The sequence below is a fragment of the Adiantum capillus-veneris genome, chromosome 26 (genome assembly GCF_014529385.1).
Source record: "Adiantum capillus-veneris isolate H3 chromosome 26, ASM1452938v2, whole genome shotgun sequence".
NCBI lineage: Eukaryota > Viridiplantae > Streptophyta > Polypodiopsida > Polypodiales > Pteridaceae > Adiantum > Adiantum capillus-veneris.
Window position 1 is genome coordinate 61,593,009 of NC_140956.1, and position 22,417 is coordinate 61,615,425.

At 44.2% G+C, this 22,417-nt stretch overlaps 1 protein-coding gene across 3 annotated transcripts; it reads left to right on the forward strand.

The window, feature by feature from the left end:
- Positions 1–2,777: 2,777 nt before the first annotated feature.
- LOC147423551 (putative protein S-acyltransferase 14) lies at positions 2,778–21,643 on the forward strand. Of its 3 annotated transcripts, none has more exons than XM_086500883.1 (8): positions 2,778–2,960; positions 3,549–3,894; positions 3,982–4,237; positions 19,521–19,612; positions 19,706–19,832; positions 20,347–20,432; positions 20,517–20,582; positions 20,981–21,643. In XM_086500883.1, the coding sequence occupies exons 2-8, from the start codon at positions 3,688–3,690 to the stop codon at positions 21,104–21,106; spliced, it is 960 nt and encodes a 319-aa protein (XP_086357009.1). In that variant the 5' UTR covers positions 2,778–2,960; positions 3,549–3,687; the 3' UTR covers positions 21,107–21,643. The 3 variants fall into 3 exon arrangements, with proteins under 3 accessions (XP_086357009.1, XP_086357010.1, XP_086357008.1); XM_086500884.1 differs by having other exon boundaries at positions 3,599–3,894; XM_086500882.1 differs by having other exon boundaries at positions 2,779–2,960; positions 3,613–3,894.
- Positions 21,644–22,417: the final 774 nt, after the last annotated feature.

The following is a 22,417-nucleotide window of genomic DNA, read 5'->3' on the forward strand; positions in this document are numbered from 1 at the left end:
CATATCTTGACACTCAGAGCCATCATTGAGGAGGGCAGATCACGTGGGAGACGGATCTATTATAGCTTTGTGGATTTCCGCAAAGCATTTGACATAATGCCCAGAGCTAGATTGATGCGCATATTACAGTAGATGGGAGTACCCACAGAGCTCATTTGGGGGGTCATGGCATTATACAGGTCAGTAGTGGGGCATGTACGCACCCCAGAGGGTCTATCCACACCGGTTTACTCCACTATTGGGGTGAAGCAGGGTTGCCCGCTCTCTCCTACTCTATTTGGTATGTATGTAGATGAGGTTTTTGACTACATTGAGAGAGATGGTGATAGAGGTGCACAGCTGGCAGGGACATGGATTCCACTATTGCTATATGCTGATGATATTGTGTTGGTCTCCGACTCTCCGGCAGGGATGCAACGTCACTTGGAGGCTTTGCATAGGTTTGCCCAGGAAAGTGGTTTTTCCGTCAACCTTGGTAAAACCAAGGTCATGGTATTTAATACCACCCCACAGTGGATCAGGAGGTCAGCGCCCGCCTTCACATACGGCTAGGAGAAGGTGGAGTATACAGGTGCTTACACTTACCTCGGAGTGGTTTTTAGTGGGCTAGCATTTTCATTGAGGAGGGCAGCAGAGACTAGATTGACCAGAGCCCATGCAACATTAGGTAGATTGGAAAGGATGTGTTCATAGGTTCAATTTCAGGAGCCTCGGATGAAGCTCTGGCTCTTTGACACTTTGGTGGCTTTTGCATTGCTTTATGGAGTTGACATCTGGGGACCTTCACTGGATCATCATGGGACGACAGGCTGCAGTGATGGATGGGGGGACATGGAGAAGCCTCCGGTCTCTATGATCTCGCGGCTCATTAGAGCCAAGGCTTCAGTACCACATGCTATTGTACGAGGAGAGCTAGCTGCCCCCCCACTGGTGGTTGAGGCGCTCACCAGATCTGTCTCCTTCATACACTGCATGTGGGAACTTTCCAGAGACAGATATGCACGCCTTGCACTTGAGTCCTCTCGACAGCTAGCCATGCAAGGAGATACGCATGCTGGTATGGGGAGATGACATCATGGTTTCAGGCGCGTGGGTTCAGCATAGACAGATTGCCTCCCTGAAAAATGGTCTTAATAGTTTGAAAGAGAAAAGGGAAAGGTGTTAAAAAAGGAAAGCAAAGGGAGGGGGGAAAGAGATTGGGCACGTGCGCGGCATGACAACGCAGAGAGGGAATGCATGGCGAAGACCCAGGCAGGCAGATCGGGGAGGAATGGAGATGGTGCTGTACGTGTTGAAGGGATGGACGATGCACTCAAGGGTGCAAAGGGCTCGCGAGGGCTAGGGAGGGGAGCAATGGTCGGAGGTACTTTTTTTATTTGCAAGGATGCACGCATGAGGCAGCAGGGAATCGTGGCCAGACTGGTTAGCACACCGCCTATACCTATAGGTGATTTCTAAGGTGGACAGGTTCGAGTCCTACTGTTGGCTGTTGGGCTTTTGATTACAGCATCCCAAGGTGGGATCTATTGGGAAATGTGCGAGAGAATCTGTAGAGATTCTCCCTACTATAACAGTAGGTATAGGGGTCGCTTTTTTTTTTTTGGCCATAGAGGACAGTATAGGGGTCGCAATTCGATATGAATTCGACATATCAGCCATAAATGACACATCATAAACGTTAGACGGCGTCGTTAGTGAAGAGGGAGCGCGAGTGTGTGCAACACCCGCTCGAAAGGCCACCTGGATTTCGAGTCCTACTGTTGGCTGTTGGGCTTTTGATTACAGCATCCCAAGGTGGGATCTATTGGGAAATGTGCGAGAGAATCTGTAGAGATTCTCCCTACTATAACAGTAGGTATAGGGGTCGCTTTTTTTTTTTTGGCCATAGAGGACAGTATAGGGGTCGCATTTCGATATGAATTCGACATATCAGCCATAAATGACACATCATAAACGTTAGACGGCGTCGTTAGTGAAGAGGGAGCGCGAGTGTGTGCAACACCCGCTCGAAAGGCCACCTGGATTTCGAGTCCTACTGTTGGCTGTTGGGCTTTTGATTACAGCATCCCAAGGTGGGATCTATTGGGAAATGTGCTAGAGAATCTGTAGAGATTCTCCCTACTATAACAGTAGGTATAGGGGTCGCTTTTTTTTTTTTGGCCATAGAGGACAGTATAGGGGTCGCATTTCGATATGAATTCGACATATCAGCCATAAATGACACATCATAAACGTTAGACGGCGTCGTTAGTGAAGAGGGAGCGCGAGTGTGTGCAACACCCGCTCGAAAGGCCACCTGGATTTCGAGTCCTACTGTTGGCTGTTGGGCTTTTGATTACAGCATCCCAAGGTGGGATCTATTGGGAAATGTGCGAGAGAATCTGTAGAGATTCTCCCTACTATAACAGTAGGTATAGGGGTCGCTTTTTTTTTTTTGGCCATAGAGGACAGTATAGGGGTCGCATTTCGATATGAATTCGACATATCAGCCATAAATGACACATCATAAACGTTAGACGACGTCGTTAGTGAAGAGGGAGCGCGAGTGTGTGCAACACCCGCTCGAAAGGCCACCTGGATTTCGAGTCCTACTGTTGCCTGTTGGGCTTTTGATTACAGCATCCCAAGGTGGGATCTATTGGGAAATGTGCGAGAGAATCTGTAGAGATTCTCCCTACTATAACAGTAGGTATAGGGGTCGCTTTTTTTTTTTTGGCCATAGAGGACAGTATAGGGGTCGCAATTCGATATGAATTCGACATATCAGCCATAAATGACACATCATAAACGTTAGACGGCGTCGTTAGTGAAGAGGGAGCGCGAGTGTGTGCAACACCCGCTCGAAAGGCCACCTGGATTTCGCGATCTGAGTGTGTGTGTGTGTGTGTGTGAGTGAGTGAGAGGGAGAGAGAGAGCGAGCAGATCCACAGCTTCATCGTCGTCTCGCTTGTTGATTCCAGGTATGATTCAGGGTTTGTGTGTTGGAATTTACCTTTGAGTAATCAGTAGAAGTGAGGCCTCGATGATGCCTGCAATGATTCAAGTACTTGTCAATTAAAAGCAAGAAATCCTTGCATTTTGTATTTCGTCTACTCCTATTCTTACCAATGTTAGTTGCATTTTGTGCACGCTTCCAAACACATTTGACTTTATGTTCAGCGTTAGAACAAAATGTCAGGATGAATTTCACATTATCCTGTGCCGAAAGGGCACATTTTGGACGGTTTTCTGATCGTCACTTGCCAACTTCCTCTGAGATAATGTTTAGAAGTGTATTTTCTGATATTTTTGAATTTTCTCTAGAAGCCAACAAGAGGTTTAAGAAAAACTTATGTCCTGCAAAGTTTGTATGTAATTAGTTGTTTGCGTTTGGTGGTCCAATGTTAGTGAAGTTCAGAAGGTGATATTTCTTTGTGATGCATGAACCAATACTTTGCTCGGTGAGCATCACACTCAACACTTGGCAGTGAAGGCACCCACAGTTGTTCATGCTACATGCATCTGCATTCATATAAACTTTTAACCCAAAAATGTTTTGAACCCTACAGTTGAATAGTGTGCTCAATCCTACCGGGCTCAATTGCCATTCTTATTGTAGCATGGCATTGTCAGGTCTTTGCTATCGAATTTAAGGCCTAAGTTCTCTTATGTCAAGGACAAGAACAATCGTTGTCAAGTTCTTGTTCAATGATCAGAAGTCTTTTCATGGCATGGAACGTTTTCAAATGGTGCAAAGGCCTGAAAGTGGTTGGCTCATTGATGATTGTTGCTGTGCTAGCCATAGTAGCAGTTACATATTATTCAGTTGTCATCCTTAACTATGGATCCCAACTTTTGAAAGGAGGTTCAGACTTTGCAGTGGCCCTTCCAATTTTGATTGTTTTCCATGTATTGGTAAGTTTCTTACCATATGTATGTCAGCTAGTTCTCTGTCTAACATATATACATTTGTTGATGTTTGTGTCATGTGATTGGTTGCAGTTGGCCATGCTCCTATGGTGTTATTTCATGACAGTTTTCACCGATCCCGGTAGTGTTCCCGAGCATTGGAGGCCTGCTATTAATGAAGAAGACCCTGAAGGACATGTTACTTCTTTGTCTGGAATACCTGCAATGAACGGAGCCACTACAAGCTCAGATGCAGCATCAGGGAATGGTTCAACTGAATTTCAAGATGTTCGATATTGCAGAAAATGTTCTCATTACAAACCACCCCGAACGCATCATTGTTCTGTTTGTAAGTTTTTGCTCCCTTGCATTTCGAGATCTGTTCTAGAATAACAGTGTCACAAAAGACGGAAGCGTAAACTGAATTTTAAATGCAATTACAAATATTCAAGAGAATTGGGGGGAGAGAGAGAGCTTGACACATCGTTGGGGACCGCTAGCCCATAAAGAGATTATCTTTATTACTGTGGGAGAATCTTTATAAGCACAGGAACAAGGCTAACGCCCGTCCTGTATTCTTTCTTGTTGTTTAGCTACTTCTGTCTGAGAGAGAGAGAACTACTCTCTAACCGCTAAAGGGATATTTTCCCCCCCTCTTGTGAAATTTTGGAAGCTCTCGCAAGCGACTCTTATATTCCACAAACCTTCTTGGAAGCTCTCAATTTAGAGAGTCTATTTTCCGCTAGTTGGTCACCTTTGTACTTAGTCATTCTTGCAATAAACACAAAGAAGAAAAACACGCAAAACGCACACATATGCTTGCTGTAATTTTCTGTACATGACCTGAAATTGTTACCTGTGCATATTACAATGCCAAAATGGAGGCTTTTTTCGCAATGGAATTGCACCAAACTTTGCGTATATGTAGGGTAGGTAGAGAAGAATGAGATTCTATGAATACTTTGCTGAAATTCACCCTTTTAGAGGTGATTAGGGACTGAAAACAAAGAATTTACAGCAGCTAGACGTAAGAGAATGAGCGTCTCCTTCCACTTGTCACGATGAGTCTTCTTCCACAGTAGCCTATGATTAAGAGAAACCTTGTTCTATGTGATGGGAGCTCAAGGAATCCACATGCACCACAAGGGCTGATCCTCAAGCTTCAATGAAGAGCTCTGTTACGTAGAGCACGCTCACAATATTGGGGTCCTTTCAAAGGGGGAAGGGGCTGCTGTTAAATAGACTGCATGAAGAGGAGGTGCTAGGAGCAAGAGAGAGTGACTTTGCATGGGTTTGGCACACTTACTTTATACCTCAAAAACCATTCAACTTTTGACTTTAAAAGTTCACTAGGCCATTATTAAATTGTGCAAATAACTCACAACTAGTCACATGAATGCTACTTATGAAAACATCAGTTGCTCCTCGGCGTAATGCCGTACCCGCACTGCTCTTGCATCACCTGTTCGCACTTGTCCGACCATTTGGCCTGGGCACAAATAATTAAACTTAGTTTAATTAGCTTATCTTAAGGCCTTATTAAAATCATCCCGACCTTATGATCACTCTTTTAAGGACCCCATTTCATTCCTATGCTTGCACTGGTGCGCGTAATTTTCTGAGCTTGAAATCTGAGGCTACTATCTACCCCTTTTGAAGGCCGGATTTCCCAATCACTAGGGCTTCAGGGTATTTTCTGCTAGGGTCTCCCTGAGGTGCTCTGGCCGACGTTTAGGCACACTTAAGGCCCTAGATGTGATAGACTTGGACACTCCAAGTCGAGATTCTACCGCAACACTACAAGAATATACCTAAAAATAGTTCACAATTCACAATTGATTCGACACTGGCGCGGTGAAGTTCCATGGCCTAGAGATATTGGCCCCAAGATTGGCGCCCCCTTTTGGTATTTCTTTTAGATTAATCTGTTGCAAAAGTACAAGCGAGTGGGAGGCTTTCACTCTCAGACTCTGCGTCTAGATGCTCTGCAGAGTGGGGGGGCCTGCCCACTTATTTAAAGAGTTTACAAGGGATGCCAAAAGCAGAGCCCCAAAAGTTGAAAATTAAAAGCCTTGCCAAAAAAATAAAGCAAAAGATTTTTGTCTCTCTCTCACAAGCTCTCTCTCTTTTGAGAAAAATAAAGCAAAAGCTCTCTCTCTCTCTCTCTATCGATACTGTGGTGGCTTCGGCTATGCTTTATGGGGTCCAGATTTGGGGACCATCTGCGGATCAGGATAATTGGAAGTCAATGGAGAGACCTTTGGTATCTATGATTTCCCGAATGATTAGAGCCAAGGCCTCCGTACCACACGCGATTACCCGAGCGGAACTAGCGGCCTCTCCGATAGAAATTGAAGCTCTTACCAGATCAGTGTCCTTTATACATGGTTTGTGGGATACAAATAATGACCGATGTACTAGACTGGCCCTCGAATCCTCTCGACAATTGGCAATGAAAGGGGATACATCATGCTGGTATGCGCAACTGTCCTCGTGGTTTCAGAGACACGGGTTCAGTATGGAAAGATTACCCCCCTTCCAATACTCTCTTGAGGCTCCATCACTGGAAATTACACGAACGGAGATTAATAAAATCATTCGACAAGATCTTATACAGTTGGATACTAAGAGGACATGGGTAGACCCTACACAAGAATTGGGCACGAAGATGGCCGACTACAAAGAAAACTTCCTACAACTATCTGAAGATGGATTTGTGATTCGCCCGAGTTACATGGATACCCACCTGTCTCATGGTTTGAGATGTGCTATTGGTCAGATTTGTACATCCTCACACCAATTGGAAATTGAATTTGGCAGATTTAGGGGAATCCCACCTGAGAGCAGAATTTGCAAGTTATGCGGAATGGAGCCGGAGACAGAATTACACTATATATGCCACTGCACAGTATACTATGAGATACGTGGGCGTTTTCATTGCCTCTTTAAAGAAGGCTTTGGACCTCTAGATAGAATCATGCAATACCAAGATGAAAGATGCTTAGGCTTGTACCTACTGGAACTACATCGGCACAGGGATAATCTAATGAGAAGACAAAGAGCACTACGGCCTCAGAGGCAGATCACAAACTTCTTCGGATCGAGAGAAGCAGGAGTGGAAGGGGAAGCAAGAGGCCAACAGCCAACACAAAGGAGTACCCACATTCATACTGAAGGCACCCTAATTGACAGAGCGATTGAGCTTAGGAAATCGAGACGACCACGACCAAGATGCAGAAGCACTCTTCACCGGAGGAGACTACAACAAAGGATTAGAAGCATTCTAGCCAGACACCCAGAATGCTCCTAAGAAGTTTATTTAATACTTTGTATTTAGTTTTTTTTCACATTTACTTTCACACTTTTCACACTTAGTACTTTAGTACTAAGGTACCCAGACATTGTAACAGATTCACCACTTTTGCATCAGTTTGGTCTCATAGGTCATTCTGGCCTTTTGAAGACGTTAATATAACATTTCATTTCATTTCTCTCTCTCTCTCTCTCTCTCTCTCTCTCTCTCTCTCTCTCTCTCTAATTGCGTAGCCAAAAGCTGGTAAAAGCTGCTGCCAAGATTGCCTTGCTTTTCCGTACGTTGCTGCTACGTCAGCATCCCAAAAAAGGCGCCGCAAATTTCGGGGCTGTCCTACGGGCTTGCCACGTCAGCAAGATAGCGCAATTTCAGCCAGCCTGCATTCCATTCCATGCCAAGAGAGGATGTGTGTGTGTATACTGGGCAGCCCCCCATATCCAAGGCCAAGCCACAACACCTTGTCCGGCCCAAATGGCTGCCACGTCACTAGTTTGTGACATACCCCCCTCTTGAAAGCATTGTAATCGCCCTCGATTACGTTTGCAGAACAAACAGAGGCCATAAACTGTCCTAGGAGACACTGACTGTTAGTACCGACGCACTAAGAACACACATCTAGCACATGTACCAATCGACAATCATATCACACGACATCACAAGACATTACTAGACATCACTAGAGATCACAGGACATGACATGACAAATCACATTCAACATTCATTCGGATCTCAGACCATGATTTATCGGCAATGCAATTAGCAATCGCATCTAGATCCACTCAGGACGTCATAGATGCCCGATTGACTAATCCCTATTGCAACCATGTCTATCGAGATCATTCAAACCGAAATGTTGCAGTCTTTTTGTCTATCAGTTCCTGCACTTAAACAAGTCAAGAACAAATCAGTTTTATATTTTCTGGAATTCCATTGCATAAAGTCATACAGCAGATTAGTGTCAGCTCTCAGTATCCGTGAAGCTCAAAGAGACATCAATGACTCTAGTATTCTAAAATCGAGGCATCTGTTGACAAAGGAGCGGAGTAACTTCCCTCTTGTGCATACCCACTACACCAGATTTCCGGCCAAGCTGAATTCGGGGTTCCATTTGGAATAGACTATGCTAAAGCAAAAGCTTCAAGGTAAAGTTTCACAATCTGAGGAGTATCTGCTAGGTTTTCCTCCTCCATTCACTTCGCATCTAATGTGGAGTAGGTCTTGAATTTAACCAAGAACCGTCAGGTTGCTTTACCTTCTTTCTTTCTGTGCCAATTTCTGTTCTCGAACGAGTATCTGCTCGTTTTCGTCCACTTCGGGTTGCTCATATGGCTTCCCATCATCGGGCACATCGCCTTCAAAAGGCTTCAAGAGACTCACATGAAAAACATTGTGAATTCTCCAAGTATCGGGTAGCTTCAGTCCAAAGGAGACATCATTTATCTTTTCGGAAAATCTGGAAAGGTCGACAGTATCTCATGCTAAGCTTTCAAGAAAGCCACTCCTTTCCCTTTTTCTTTCTCAGGCGTGCCTTCCCAAAATGTAAGAGCACCCAATCGTTCTCCTTCAAGTTCAAATCACGACGAAGTTGATCTTTTGCCTTTTTTTGAGATTTCTCGAAAGCCTTCCGAACCAAGTCCCTCGTGAACTGGTCGGCTTCAAAGAAAAATCTTATCTTTCGTGCTAAGGAAGGGTGGAACCTTCGTAGCAAATTCAATAATCTTAAATGGCACCTTCCCTATCAAAGAGTTAATCATGTTTCTGTAGGCATATTCCACCAAAGGTAAAAACCTTTCCCATGTAGTCTTCTGATCCAACAAAGAAGACTTTAACAGATCCAGCACCACTGAATTAGCAATCTCTGATTTCCCGTTAGTTTGCGGGTGGAATGATGACGAGAACTGCAACCGCATGCCATTGTTCTCCCAAGTAGCCGTCCAAAACAAACTCGTGAACCTGGGGTCTCTGTCGGAGACAGTCGTCTCAGGCATGCCATGTAATATGAAGATCTGGGCCATAAACAATCGTGCCTATACTGTGTTTACGGGAGATCAAAAATGAAATCCATTGCAATACTTTTCCAGGGGCGGGTGCCGGTATGGGTAAAGGCTGTAACAATCCCTATGCTTTATGCTAGTCAAAACTTGACCTTCGGGCATACTAAGCAACTGCGTACAAAATCGTCCACATTCTTCTTGAGTCTCGGCCAAAAAGTATCTCTCCACACCTTTCAAGGTGGTAACAATGCCACGATGACCCACAAAAAGGTGGACAGTGGCAATCGGTTAGAACTTTTTCCCCCAACGGCTGTGTAATGCACAACATTGTGTTCTTCATCAAGTAGCCATCCCGAATGGAATATTCCGCTACTACCTCTCCATTTTTGGATTCAACTGAATACATCTGCAAAATCTGTATCTGTGGCGTACTGATCGACCATATCCTCGAAGCTTCTAGGCTGTATCGCGGAAGTAGCTAGAACCAACGGCTTCCGGGACAAAGTATTTGCCACCAATTTCTTTTGTTCCTACACATAGACAGTCCGGAAGTAAAACTATGACAAGATGTTTTCCCACCGCATCTGTTTTTCCGATAGTTGCTTCTGTGACAAGAAGTAGCGTAAACTCCAACCATCTATGAAAACCATAAAATCGGCTCCGAATAGGTAATGTTGCCACTGAATAAGAGCATGGATAATCGCCAAAAGCTCTTTCCACATATTTGTACTGTCAATTCCGGCCTTGAAAACAATTGCCTTTCGTAGGCAATGACATTGGCCTTCTTGCATTAAGACCGCATCTAGACTACGACCATGAGTATCACAATATACTTCAAACGACTTCTGCAGATCCGGCAAAGTCAACAACTGGTCCTGTTGTCAAATTCTGTTTCAATTCCTGAAAGGCAGTCACTTTTGTGGATCCCCACGAGAAAAGGACTCCTTTCTATGTCGACAAATGCAAAGGGGGTAAGTAACCTCTGCAAACTTTCTGATGAACCACCGGTAGTAAGAACATAAGCTCAAGAAGCTTTCAACTTCATGGACAATTTTCAAATCGGGCCAATCACGGATAGTCTCTATCTTGGCCGGTTTTATCTGCACTAATGCTGTTGAGACCATGTGTCCCAAACAAGTGTACCTCTGGGCTCGGCTCACACGATAAGGTGGTCGGCTCGGTAAGTATCAGATCATTGGTATGATCCTCAAGATGAGTTGGTGACAACTCGCCTGGCAAGCCCTCTGAAAAGCAATCGGCATGAGTGTGGAGAAAATCGTGGCATTCTTTGTTCAGGTCAAAACATATTCGACCTTTAATCATCGTTCAGTTCTCTCCAGAAAAGTGAGGAAAGAAACTGAAGTTCATCAAGTACAATCTTTGAGCCCTTCATGTGTAAAGGTCGCTTTCTCGGCTCGGTAGTCAACCACGGTGTTGTTCTTCTGGTACCAAGGGATTTCGAGTAGGATGTCACAACCTCCCATGGGAATTACGTGGAAGTTCTCGTGTCCTAAACACCCTTGCCATCGCAAACGAAGTTTTCCAATGATCGGTGTAATGGCAACACCCCATCTGGGTGCCACTCGAACTACCTCCGCCTGTGGCCTCAGCTTGTCGACCGTAATTCCAAATCGAGCCGCCAATTCAAGTGAAAAGAAGTTTGCCTTAGCTCCTTAAAAAGAGCTTCTTGATCTTTCCCTTTGCCCTAAAAGCGGCAAAGTTTGTACTTTCATTCATTTGATTCGGTTCGGGTCCCGCACAATGTGGTACCAGTTCTGCTTTTTATCTGCCTTTCCTTCCACGTCTCTCGGCTCCTTTGGAACTTTTTGGTCTTTCTTCATCCTGTTCATTCGGTGCCTTGTTAGGGCACTTCGTGGAGATATGTTGTAACAGACTTGGACACTCCAAGTTAAGAATCTACCGCGACAGCACCAAATAACCACTTCAAAACAGTTCACAGTTTACAACTTAATTCGACACTGGCCCGGCGGAGTTCCGTGCCTAGAGATATTGGCCCCAAAGATTGGCGCCCCTTTCGGTATTTCTTTTTGTATTAATCTCGGAGTTCAAAGTACAAGAGTGCGGGCAGGCGCTTACACCCAGATTGTGCGTCCAGATGCCCTGAGTTATGAGGCCTGCTCACCTATTTAATACTTACAAGGGATGCTAAAACCAGAGCCCCAAAAGCTGAAAATAAAAAGCTCAAAAGCTGGCTGCTTTTCCACAGTCTCTCTCTCTCTCTCTCTCTCTCTCTCTCGCTCTCTCTCTCTCTCTCTAGTATCGAGGACTTTAAGGTGGGACCCAGACCGGTTGGGATTGCAGTGGATCATGCTCTCTTGACCTTATCAATCTCCTTCCAATACAATGCCTCTCAAGTACAAAGGAAGAAGACACACACAAGATATACTTTCACACCAGAGATCGATTCAATCTATGTGGAAAAGATCTATAATAGGATGTGGGCAGCCGAGCCAGTATATACAGTAGAGGAGATTACTTCTCAGTTAACAGAGATACTACATGGAGCAGCATAAGAGGCATACCCACATACTCAACCTGATCAGAAGAGAGGAGCAGCATAAGAGGCATACCCACATACTCAACCTGATCAGAAGAGAGGATCTGGGAACATGCCTCAAAACAGTTGGTATGACGAGGAATGCAGAGAGACGAGAACCCAGGTCCAGAAAGAGCTTACACTTGGGATCATCACATATAAGCAGTCTCGGATTGCTCTTTGGCGTATAGTATGTCGCAAGAAAAGGGCATTTTTAGCCAAACTGGAGAAGGATTTATATCAGCTCTTCTTGAGTCAGGACTCACATGAGGCTTGGCGTTTATTTCACAAGCACTCATCGCCTCCGATGATTACTTCTCCTGAGATTTGGGGTCAATATGTAACATCATTATATATGGTATCTGGACAGCCTCCATTACCAGATCCGCTAGAGCCATGCCCTGCTACTAGTACTTTCTTTACTACGGAAATGGTGAAAAAAGCCATTGAAACTATCGTACCTATTTTCAAGTCTGGGGATCCTATGATACCCGAGAACTACCGTACCATTGACCCGACTGTACGCATCCATTCTTGAACAAAAATTGAGTAGATGGGCAGAGAATGAGGGCATAAGGGCATCAGGACAAGCTGGATTCAGGAGGGTTTATTCCACTTTAGATCATATTCTTACGCTCGGAGCCATTATTGAGGAAGGAAGAGCAAGCGGGAGAAGGATGTATTGTTGCTTTGTGGATTTTCGGAAAGCTTTTGATACAGTACCAAGGGCCAAATTGATGCGCGGGATGCAAGAGTTAGGGGTCCCCAAAGAGATTATTTGGGGGATCATGGCCTTATACGGGTCAGTAACTGGTTATGTATGTACTCTAGAAGGGGATTCCGACATTGTTCATTCCACCGTCGGAGTAAAGCAGGGATGCCCACTGTCCCCTACTTTATTTGGTATGTACATAGATGAGGTATCAGATTACATTGATAGAGAGGGTGACAGAGGTGCTCAACTTGCAGGGTCATGGATCCCTTTGTTGTTGTATGCAGATGATATTGTATTGATAGCATAATCACCAGATGGAATGCAGAGGCAGCTAGATGCATTACATAAATTCGCGGAGGACAGTGGTCTGTCGGTAAACTTGGGTAAAACCATAGTTATGGTGTTTAACACCACACCGCAGTGGGTTAGGAGATCGGCACCTACATTTGCATATGGCCAGGATACAGTAGAGTACACAGATGCATACACATACCTTGGTGTGGTATTTGCAGGACCGAAGTTTACTCTTAAGAAAGCAGCAGATGCTAGGTAAGGCCAAAAGGCATCACCAAAAATTCATATAAACTGAAGCTCGTTCGAAAAGCTGTCTTGTAGACATGTCCCGATGCGATTCGGATCTGATGATATCTGCTTTTCAAATCGATCCTGCTGAAACAAGAGGATCCCTGTAATCTGTCAAGAATACTATCGATCCTCGGAATCGGAAACCTGTTCTTGATGGTGATTTTATTGAGAGCTCTATAATCAATGCACATTCTCCAAGATCTTTAAAACCAACAACACCGGAGAGTAGTAGGGTAAAGTACTCGGCTGGATAAGACCCTTTTCCAAGAGGTCTTCCACTTGGTTCATAATCTCTTCATTCTGGGCTCGGTTCACATGGTAAGGTGGCCGGTTTGGTGGTGTGCTTCTAGGTATCAGATTAATAGTATGATCCTCAGGACGAAATGGTGGCAACTCGCTTGGTAGGCCCTCAGAAAAGCAATTGGCATGAGTGTGGAGAAAATCTTGGCGTTCTTTATCAAGTTTAGACATATTCATTCTGTGTTCATAATTTAACTCTTTCAAATAGATCAAGTAAACAAACTAACTGGATTTCATTAATTTGGAAACGGCTGAAGCCGATACAATAGGGACAGACTCGCCCTTTAATTTCACATCAAGTACAACTTTTTGGCCCTTTTTATTTTTCAATGTCGCTTTCTTCGCCCGATAATCGACCACGGCGTTGTTCTTATGGTACCAAGGGACGCCAAGGAGGACATCACAACCTTCCAAGGGCATTATGTAAAAGTCACTCGTGCCTCAAACACCCTTGACAATGCAATCGAAGTTTGCCAATGACAGGCGTAATGGTTATGTCCCGTCTGGGTGCCGCTAGAACTGCCTCTACTTGTGGTCCCATCCGATCGGGAGTAATCTCGAGCCGCGTCACCAATTCAGGTGAAATGAAGTCGGCCTTGGCTCCTCCATCAAAGAAAATCAGGGCTTCTTGATCTTTCACTTTGCCCCAAGCTCGGCAAAGTTGTGTACTTTCATCAATCGTGCTTGGGTTAGTACCCATGCAATCTGGAACCAGTCCTGCTTTCATCTTGCCTTTTCTGCCACGTTCCTCAGTTGCTCTCGAACTCTCTGGCCTATCTTCATTCCGTTCTTGCTGTGCCTTTTTAGGGCACTTTGCGGAGACGTGCCCATGTCACAAACTGCTGACGTGTCAAGTCAGTAAAGAGCAGAGCCAACCTTCAGATCACGGGTAAGGGGCCTAAACCTTAAGAAGAACAAGCAACAGAAGAAGAAGTCCTACCAACTTATGGGGACCCGTCCGATGGGGCTCCAGTGACAAAGGAATTAAAAAGCAGGACCCACACACACACACACCAAGAATTACGCAAAAGCTGATGACGTGGCAACTGTACGAACGCTCCGGATTTTCCGTTGACATGATGACGTAGCACTGTACGGATTTCCACGTTTTGCGTTGACTACTGACGTGGCAGTTGTACGGAATTCTGTGATTTACGTTGGCAACTTTTTGGCATTGCTTTTGGACCAGAAGCTTTTGAGTTTGAAGGCTTTTCATGTAAATTGCTTTTGGTGCCTAGGGCCTTTAAATATGAGGCCATGGGCTCATTCTCGGGCATGCTTCTTGGAGAAGGTGTAGAGTCTGGAGAACCGGCTTGTACTGTGTTGATGCAATATAAAGAAATACCGAAAGGGGCGCCAAGGTTTGGGGCCAATACTCTCTGGGATGAAATTCCGCCACTTCGTGTTCGTGTGTCGTATCTCTCTTTCAGTTCAGTTGTTATTGAAGTGCTAAAAGTCTGTTCAGTCTGCTCTTTTCTATTGGCACGTGGTGCTCGTCTTGTGACAACCCATGTTCCCCACATCCAAAACACTTCCCCTCTTTGATATAATTGGCCCTCTCTTGAAGAGTGAGCCGGGGTCGTGAATCCTTGTCTTTCTTTTCATGGGAACTCTTTCTCTTTCTACTTCCATTGTTAGAAGTCTGTTGGGTTCTCTGAGTCACGATCTCATCAGTGGAGTAAGTTAAATTTCCCGAATGTATCGCAAAACCCCGTTTGGCACGACCCATCAATTCTTGAATAGAATTTGACTTTTGTTCCAAGCAGTAGTCTCGGATCTCTGTAGGAAGTCCGCAACAAAACCGCTCAATCTGTTCTTTAAGTGAGACCCTCTTAAATGAAGAGGTTGGTAGAAAAGAGCTCCAAAATCTCTCGCAATAAGCGTCCAGAGAATCTCACTTGGTCATCCGAAGATGATTCCAAGCAGTTCTAATATCTCTTCGTACTCCCGAGTTAGTTAAGAAGAAATAAAAAGCCTTTTGAATTTTAACCATTTAAACCGGAGCTTCCTTTCTCAATAGAAGGGTGGACCACCATGTTCGAGCATTTCCTTGGAAGAAAGATGTAGCCCTCCTAATCTTGGAGTTCTGTGAGTAATGCCCTTTAGAGAAAGCTATATCAAACTGCTGTATGAAGGCCAAAGCCCTCGGAGCATCTCGGAATCCAGAAAAAGAGTCAAACTTAATTGACTGTCCACGTTCTTTGAATTCTCGTACTTCCTTGCTTTTATCTTCGAGGAAGTCATATTGGTTGGCTTTATAGAAATGCTGCTTCTTTGCATAAAATATGTGATCGTCGGAGTTCGAACTGTCTGAGGATGAGTCCTCTGTAGAACTGTCAGAAACTGAACAAAATTTAGGCTTCTTTGCCTTTTTCTTGTCCTTTCTGAAGCTTTGCTTTTGCTTTGCTTTTTGCCTTTTTTGTCATCTTCGCTCGAGTCAGAAGATCTAGAAGAACCGTCACAGAAGAAGAACAAGAAGAATTGGGTGGTCCTTCAAATCGTACACGACGCTTCTACTTTCTTGCCGATGCAGAAGAAGATTGACGACCCAAATAACCCGAGAAGTCAACCCCTTTCTTGTGCTTTTTGGATTTGTTGTTTGCGTCCAAAGCTGACTAATCTGTGCCTGAACCACCTCTTGTAATTCTTGCTTTGTAAACATCCTCGGAGAAGGAGGTTTCTGATTGCCGGTTTGATGGGTGGTTGTTGGCTTTTTGCCACTGGGTGTGCACTTCTGTGAGGGATGGCGCTGAGACAAAAATTTTGCAAATTTTGGATCCTTCACAATTTTAATCATCTGCTTTGTTGTCTCGTCAACCAATTGTCGACGTTCCATCTCTTCAATCTCGGACTGAGTAGGCCGAGGTGGGCCGTACTCTTCCTCTGATTGCTCATGAGAATCTTCTTCGCGATCTCCTGCCGCATTTGCAGATGCAGAAGAAGTCGACCGTTTTTTGTTGGAATCCATAAGTGCCGTGCTCTGATACACGTAACAAACTTGGACACAGAATGACTCTTATTCCTTTGCCATTGGTAGAACTCTGTATGAGACAGCATTTGTCATCCAGTCTCTTTTGACTCGTTCAGTCAGTCAATTGCCTGATGCCAATGCTGAAAGTCAGTCATTCGATGAGATTACTGAGAGTGTGAAGCTTCGGCTAAGCAAGGCTCAGGAGTCTTATTCATGACAGGCTAATAAGCATCGTTAGGATGTTACTTTCAAGGAAGGGGATTGGGTCTATTTGAGAATCATGAAGCAAAGTCTTGAGCAAGTCGGAAAGAAGTGTCCTAAGTTGTCTTTCAGAATGTATGGTCCATTTCCTGTCATTAAAAAGATGAATGAGGTTTCTATGAAATTGCAGTTGTTTAACTCACGGTCAATGCACAACGTTTTCCATGTTTCTTGGTTGAAAGTGTTTCAAGGTACATCTCCAAAGGACATTTCCGAAGAAGAAGAATGAGAAATCATAGATGAAACCAAAGTCATGGAAGCAGTGCAAGTCTTGTTGCATCGGTTTCGTCATGGTTCAAAGAAACAATTGCGACAGTACTTTTTGAAGTTCAAAGATCGAGGAAATCACGAAGCCGTGTGGGTTGACGAAGACTTTTTCAAAGACTCCTGAGCGTTGTTGAAGGAAGCCATGCAACTCGGTACCTCACTTTAAAAAGGAGGGGATGTCACGTGCACATCTAAACCTATGTGCATGTGGACAAGCTATCTCAGGTCTAGGGTTCAGGTTAGCTTAGGAAGTGTTATGGCACCCTTGTGAGCTTGTGCGCAGGCCGTGCATGTCCAGGCACTTAGAGTAGTTGCATATCCTTTGATTGCACAACCCAGTGCCACCCACCATGTGCATTGTCCAAGCAGTACACCCAAATTCCATAAGAGTGTGGGGGCAGTCAGTTGCTGGCATTTTATTTATTTATTTATTTATCATGCCATTTTCAAGGTCGTGGGGCTGTTGGGGAGACTGCTCGACCCAGTCTTGTCCAGCTATAAAGGGAGTATGTGGGGCGTCAATAGAAGGTAGAAGAGCAGCAGAAGTTCAGATAACTTGCAGTGCATTTTCTTAGCAAGACCGGCAGAGAGCCTCAACGTTTTCAGCCATCATACAGCTAGCGTTTTTGGAGCTCCAGATCAGCCAGCGTTTTTGGAGATTCCAGATCTTCTAGCGTTTTCCAGTTGTGCAGATCCACCTAGCGTTTTCAGCAGTCTGCAGCCCGATCCAGCCATACACGTTAGCGTTTTCAGTTTTCAGTCCTTAGCCTTTGCAGATTGACCCCTTAGTTTCGCAGATCTCACCTACCCGCAGCAGATCCTCACCCTGTCGTCGGATCAACCAGCGTTTTCAGTTTCAGCCCACTGTTTGTAGATTTCAGCATCTGCGTTTTCAGCGCATCGTCGTCGAGTCGTCGCCATCGCCGTCCTCGCCGACAGTGTCAGGATTCAAGAAAAGGTCAGCGTTTTCAGATTTTAGCAAATCAGCCTTAGCGTTTTCAGATTTTCAGCCCGTCCTCGTCGTCGTCATCATTGTCGTCGACATCGTCAGCAAGTCCATTGCATCTAGACCATTGTATCAGATTTGTGCAATCTATAGCATAGACCTCTCTCGCCATAGAGAGGGGGGCCCTCGGAGGAGGGTTTGAGAACCGTCTGGCGTCGTATCTCTCTCTCTCTCTCTCTCATTCTTAGCACTCTCATTCACAGTAGCATTCACTTTGTTTGTGATCATTGCAGTCTCTCTCTAAGAAGAACGGAAGGCTCTCCCTTCCGTAAGTAAAAGGAACCCTTGAGCACAATTCGGAGCACTCATCTTGAGCACAATCAACATTCACTTCCGCTGCACCTTACAAGAGTGGTCGGGTGCCACAATTTTCTCTTGACGGGATTGGTCAACTGAATCCATGCGTGTTGCAAGTAAAGGGATCGGATCCTACGTAGAAGAAGAATCCACTGAGCTCTGATACCACTGTAATAGACATGGACACTCCAAACCGAAGATCTAATGGAACACACGTGAGAAAATTGAAAGAACTGAACAAAATTGAAAGAAAGACAACAGGACACAACAAAGTTTCGCGAGAGATTGGCCCCAAAGATTGGTGCCCCTTCTCCGTATTTCTTTATTATTAAGCTTCACAAAGTACAATGTCTAAAGGTCCTCTTCTCCCAATAGTGCTCCCAAGCTAATCTACGGGCGTCCATACAGCTGCCACGTCATCAGCCTCCTACGCAATTTTTGAGGGTGAGAGAGTAGGCCTGGTTTAATTTTAATGGCTTGTGTCCCTAGGCCCCGTCGGACTGGGTCCCATAAGTTGGTGGGAACTGAACTTTAAAAATTGGCCACTCGGCAAGACTTGAAAATTGGTAAAACTTCTTCTGAATCTTTCACTAATGATTTGAGCCCTTTGTATCTGGAGTCCATCCTTCAGGTAATGCCACATCATCACTTTGATCTGGAATTTCTGCCGTGATTTGTGCCGCGTCTTATGCTGACCACTGCCATGTCCTCAGTATGGCCTCCCTCTCTGTCTTCTGCCAGTGGGTCTTGTTGCTAATCATCACTTTTGTGACAATGGGCCTTCCAAGAACTGTGCAAGTGTTTTCGCTTGAGCTGATCCACACACTTAAGAGGATAGTACGACAGCATCAAAAATGGCTCAGACAGGGCTGAGAGACAGCACCAGACATTCAGTAGTCTGAGGCGGCCAGGACCTTTTTTCAGGTGGAGCATGGTCTTCAATGTATTACAGGCCTCCTGTTTGGTTTTACCCCCCTCTCATCCTCTGATGTAGCCATTGCACACATTTTGTCACTCATTTTGGGAGAGTTTCCCCTCTTTGTACAGTGTTCCTTCATAATAGATGTACCATACTCGGCAGTTTTTAAAACTAGTAGAATACTAGAAGGTTCTTCTCTGTGCAAAAACAAACCCTCGACGTTTTACATTCTTAATGGGAATTGATGTTTAGATCACAATCGTTTTGTTACGTTAAAAACCACCTTGAACTCAGTTACATTGTTTTCTTGGAGCTGCATGCAAAGTTATGTTGCTTAGCTGTAAAATAGCCTTCAGTTTTGTTGGAATGCTCAGTTTAGAGGGAGTAGTAATCATGTTTATGTTTGAGGTCTGCGAGCCATCTTGTTGACTTTCGTTCACTATTCAGGTGGGCGTTGTGTTTTGAAGATGGATCATCATTGTGTGTGGGTTGTCACCTGTGTTGGTGCTTGCAATTACAAGTTCTTCTTACTTTTCTTGGTGAGTTTTTCAACTGGCTTCTGGCTATCATGCATGGTGAGGTTGCTCAAAGTTCAGTCTCCAGGATGTCTTATTTGCTTCCTGTGCATGCAGCTTTACACATTCTTCGAGACTACGCTGTGCACGTTTGCACTCCTGCCACATTTCATTGGTTTTTTTAGAGACATTGGACAACAATCAAATTCTGCCGTCTATTTAGCAGTAACATTTCTAGCATTTGGTAAGCATTTTTCACAGCTTCTGATGGTTTTTATAAACATCTTGAAGTTCTAATGAATGGTTCTGTTGGAAGACAAGCTGGGCGGTTGCTTGGCTGCCAACTTACTGACTTATGTTGGGGTCTTATTGTGATTGTAGCCTTGAGTGCTTTTTGAAAAAGTGGTCTTGAAACTGAAATCTTTGAAAAATTTAAACCCATGGGTACGCTTCAAAGAGGGGAAAACTGATGAGTAGCGCACTGCAACAGATTACCACAAATTATCAGACTAGTGATGGAGCGGACAAAAACATTACTCTTTTGAAGCTAGAAATCTGGACTCGTGTATAGTCTTTTGAAGCCATATACTTTGGCTTATCATGCTAGAAATCTGGAATTGCGAATACTCTTCTGATACTGCTTTGGGGTGTGTTGTTCAAACCTTTTAGACTGCCAAGCATTGACACCTGTCTGTTGTGTGCTGGCTGTCATACCTCAACATGCTCACAAAATTACTCTTTTTTCCTTGTATTTGCAGTGTTGAATGTTGCCTTTGCATTGAGTTTATTGGGGTTTCTCATCTTGCATACCACATTAGTGGCCAGCAACACCACAACTATTGAGGTAGACTCAGCTTTGTACGGCAGTTTTTTACATCTCACAAGCTCATGGGTTTTCTTACAAAAATGTTTTCTGCACTTTTTCCAGGCGCATGAGAAGAAAAGTACAACAAGGTGGAGATATGATATGGGTCTACGACAAAATTTTGTGCAGGTTTGATGCAACTCCTTGTAGATCCTTTAAGGGTTTAGCTTGTTTTTCCTCCTCAACTTGTGATTGAGAGTATTTAAATGTTCCTGGTAAAGTACATGATTATATGGTTATCCAAAATTTATATTTGACTCACTGATGTACTCTATCCTGATCAATAACATGTCTTAAGGATGGGCATAGTGAGAGTTCTCATAATTGTACAATGTAAAGCATGTCAGAGTTAGGGTGCATGCACATGGGATATAAATGACATCATGCACTGCTCTCTCTGCGTATCCATGACATGGATACTCTTGTATGTCGTCTTGTTTCATCGCCCAATTTGGTCTTTTGCAGACATTTCATAATATTTATTTCCAGTTTTTTTGCAAATTGAGAGAACGGACATGATTTGGCAGGTATTTGGCACCAAGAAATTATTCTGGCTCATCCCAGCGTATTCTGAAAAGGACATTGAGAGCATGCCGGTACTTCAAGGGTTTGAGTATCCCGTGAGGCCCAATTTTGATGAGCAGTACTTCTAGGCAGTTTAAAATATGATAAGAATTGCGAGTGGTAATCTTCTATGGATACTTTTGGACACCCAAGCTTGCAAAAAAGCTTTATGCCCTTGTTTCACCACCTGCAGAGCTCCAAAGTGATATGAAGGCGTAAATAAGGTGGACAGGTTGTAATGAAAGATTTAGCTATGATCCTTGAAGTAGAATCTGTACTGATGTTGGAGACTTCGACGGGGCCCGTTCACATATTTATCATTTTGCATTTCCTTGTAAAATCAGTGCCAGCCGGAACCACAGTTTTGAGAGATTTGAGTAAGTCATTTGATGTATTACAAATCATGCCATGTTCTGGCAATCACAGATTTACGAACGCATTACAGACTTCGATAAAATAGGACAATGTGTTAGTCCTATTGATACTGTACACCTTGTGAAGAAAAGTCTTTGTATCTTGTGGCTTTTGTATCGCTATAGTGAATACTGGCCATGTACACTTGATTGTATTATCAGATTCTCTCCAAACACTCTATTACCAAATCTGACAGATGTTCACGACTTCAACGATCGATTTGAGTAGAAGGTATACAAAGAATTATTTTGACGGGTTGAGTCAATACTTTTTGAGTCAGCAGGTTTTGCATCTTCCCTATTGGTAAGCTTTCCTTTTGACTTGGGTGGAGATTGTTTTTTCTTGCTCTGTGCAAGGAGGACTACGGTGTGGTTGGCATAATGAACAGGTACAGAAGTTCGGTTCAAAATAACTGCGCCAGCAAATTGTGGAGTGTCCAGTGTCATTGATTAATCTATAAGGAGCTACCGTGGTCTCTTCAATTGACTTTCCAGAGAGAATTCCCGGAGTGAAAGGGAACCATTCATATTCTGGTCACAAGAAGACCAACCAATGAGGAACCTTGAGAGATATTGTCATGTTGATGAGGTCTAAAGGAACTTCCCTCAGCACTCCTTCAAAGCTCTTTAAAAGGTGCCACTTACAATTATGGATAGTTCGACAGGTGGACGGGAGGAAGAGAGGGAGTTTATCCCTCTAGCACCCTGTCTCTTTTGGACGTTCCCTAATTGATGCGTTTGCATGCACACTTTGTTGCCAGTATTCCATGGAGATTTCCGTATGTACAGCCTAAAGATGGCCTTTTAGGATACACCTTTACATCGTATCTTGCTTTCCTATGTGCAGAGATGTGGTCTGGCCTTCCATAGCGTGAGTTTGGTTCTCAAGCTAAGATCGCATCTATGTGCACAAGCATGAAGTATCATGGCTGCAAAGAGTCAGTTATGCATATCCATAAACTATGTATGAAGGATCTGGATATGATG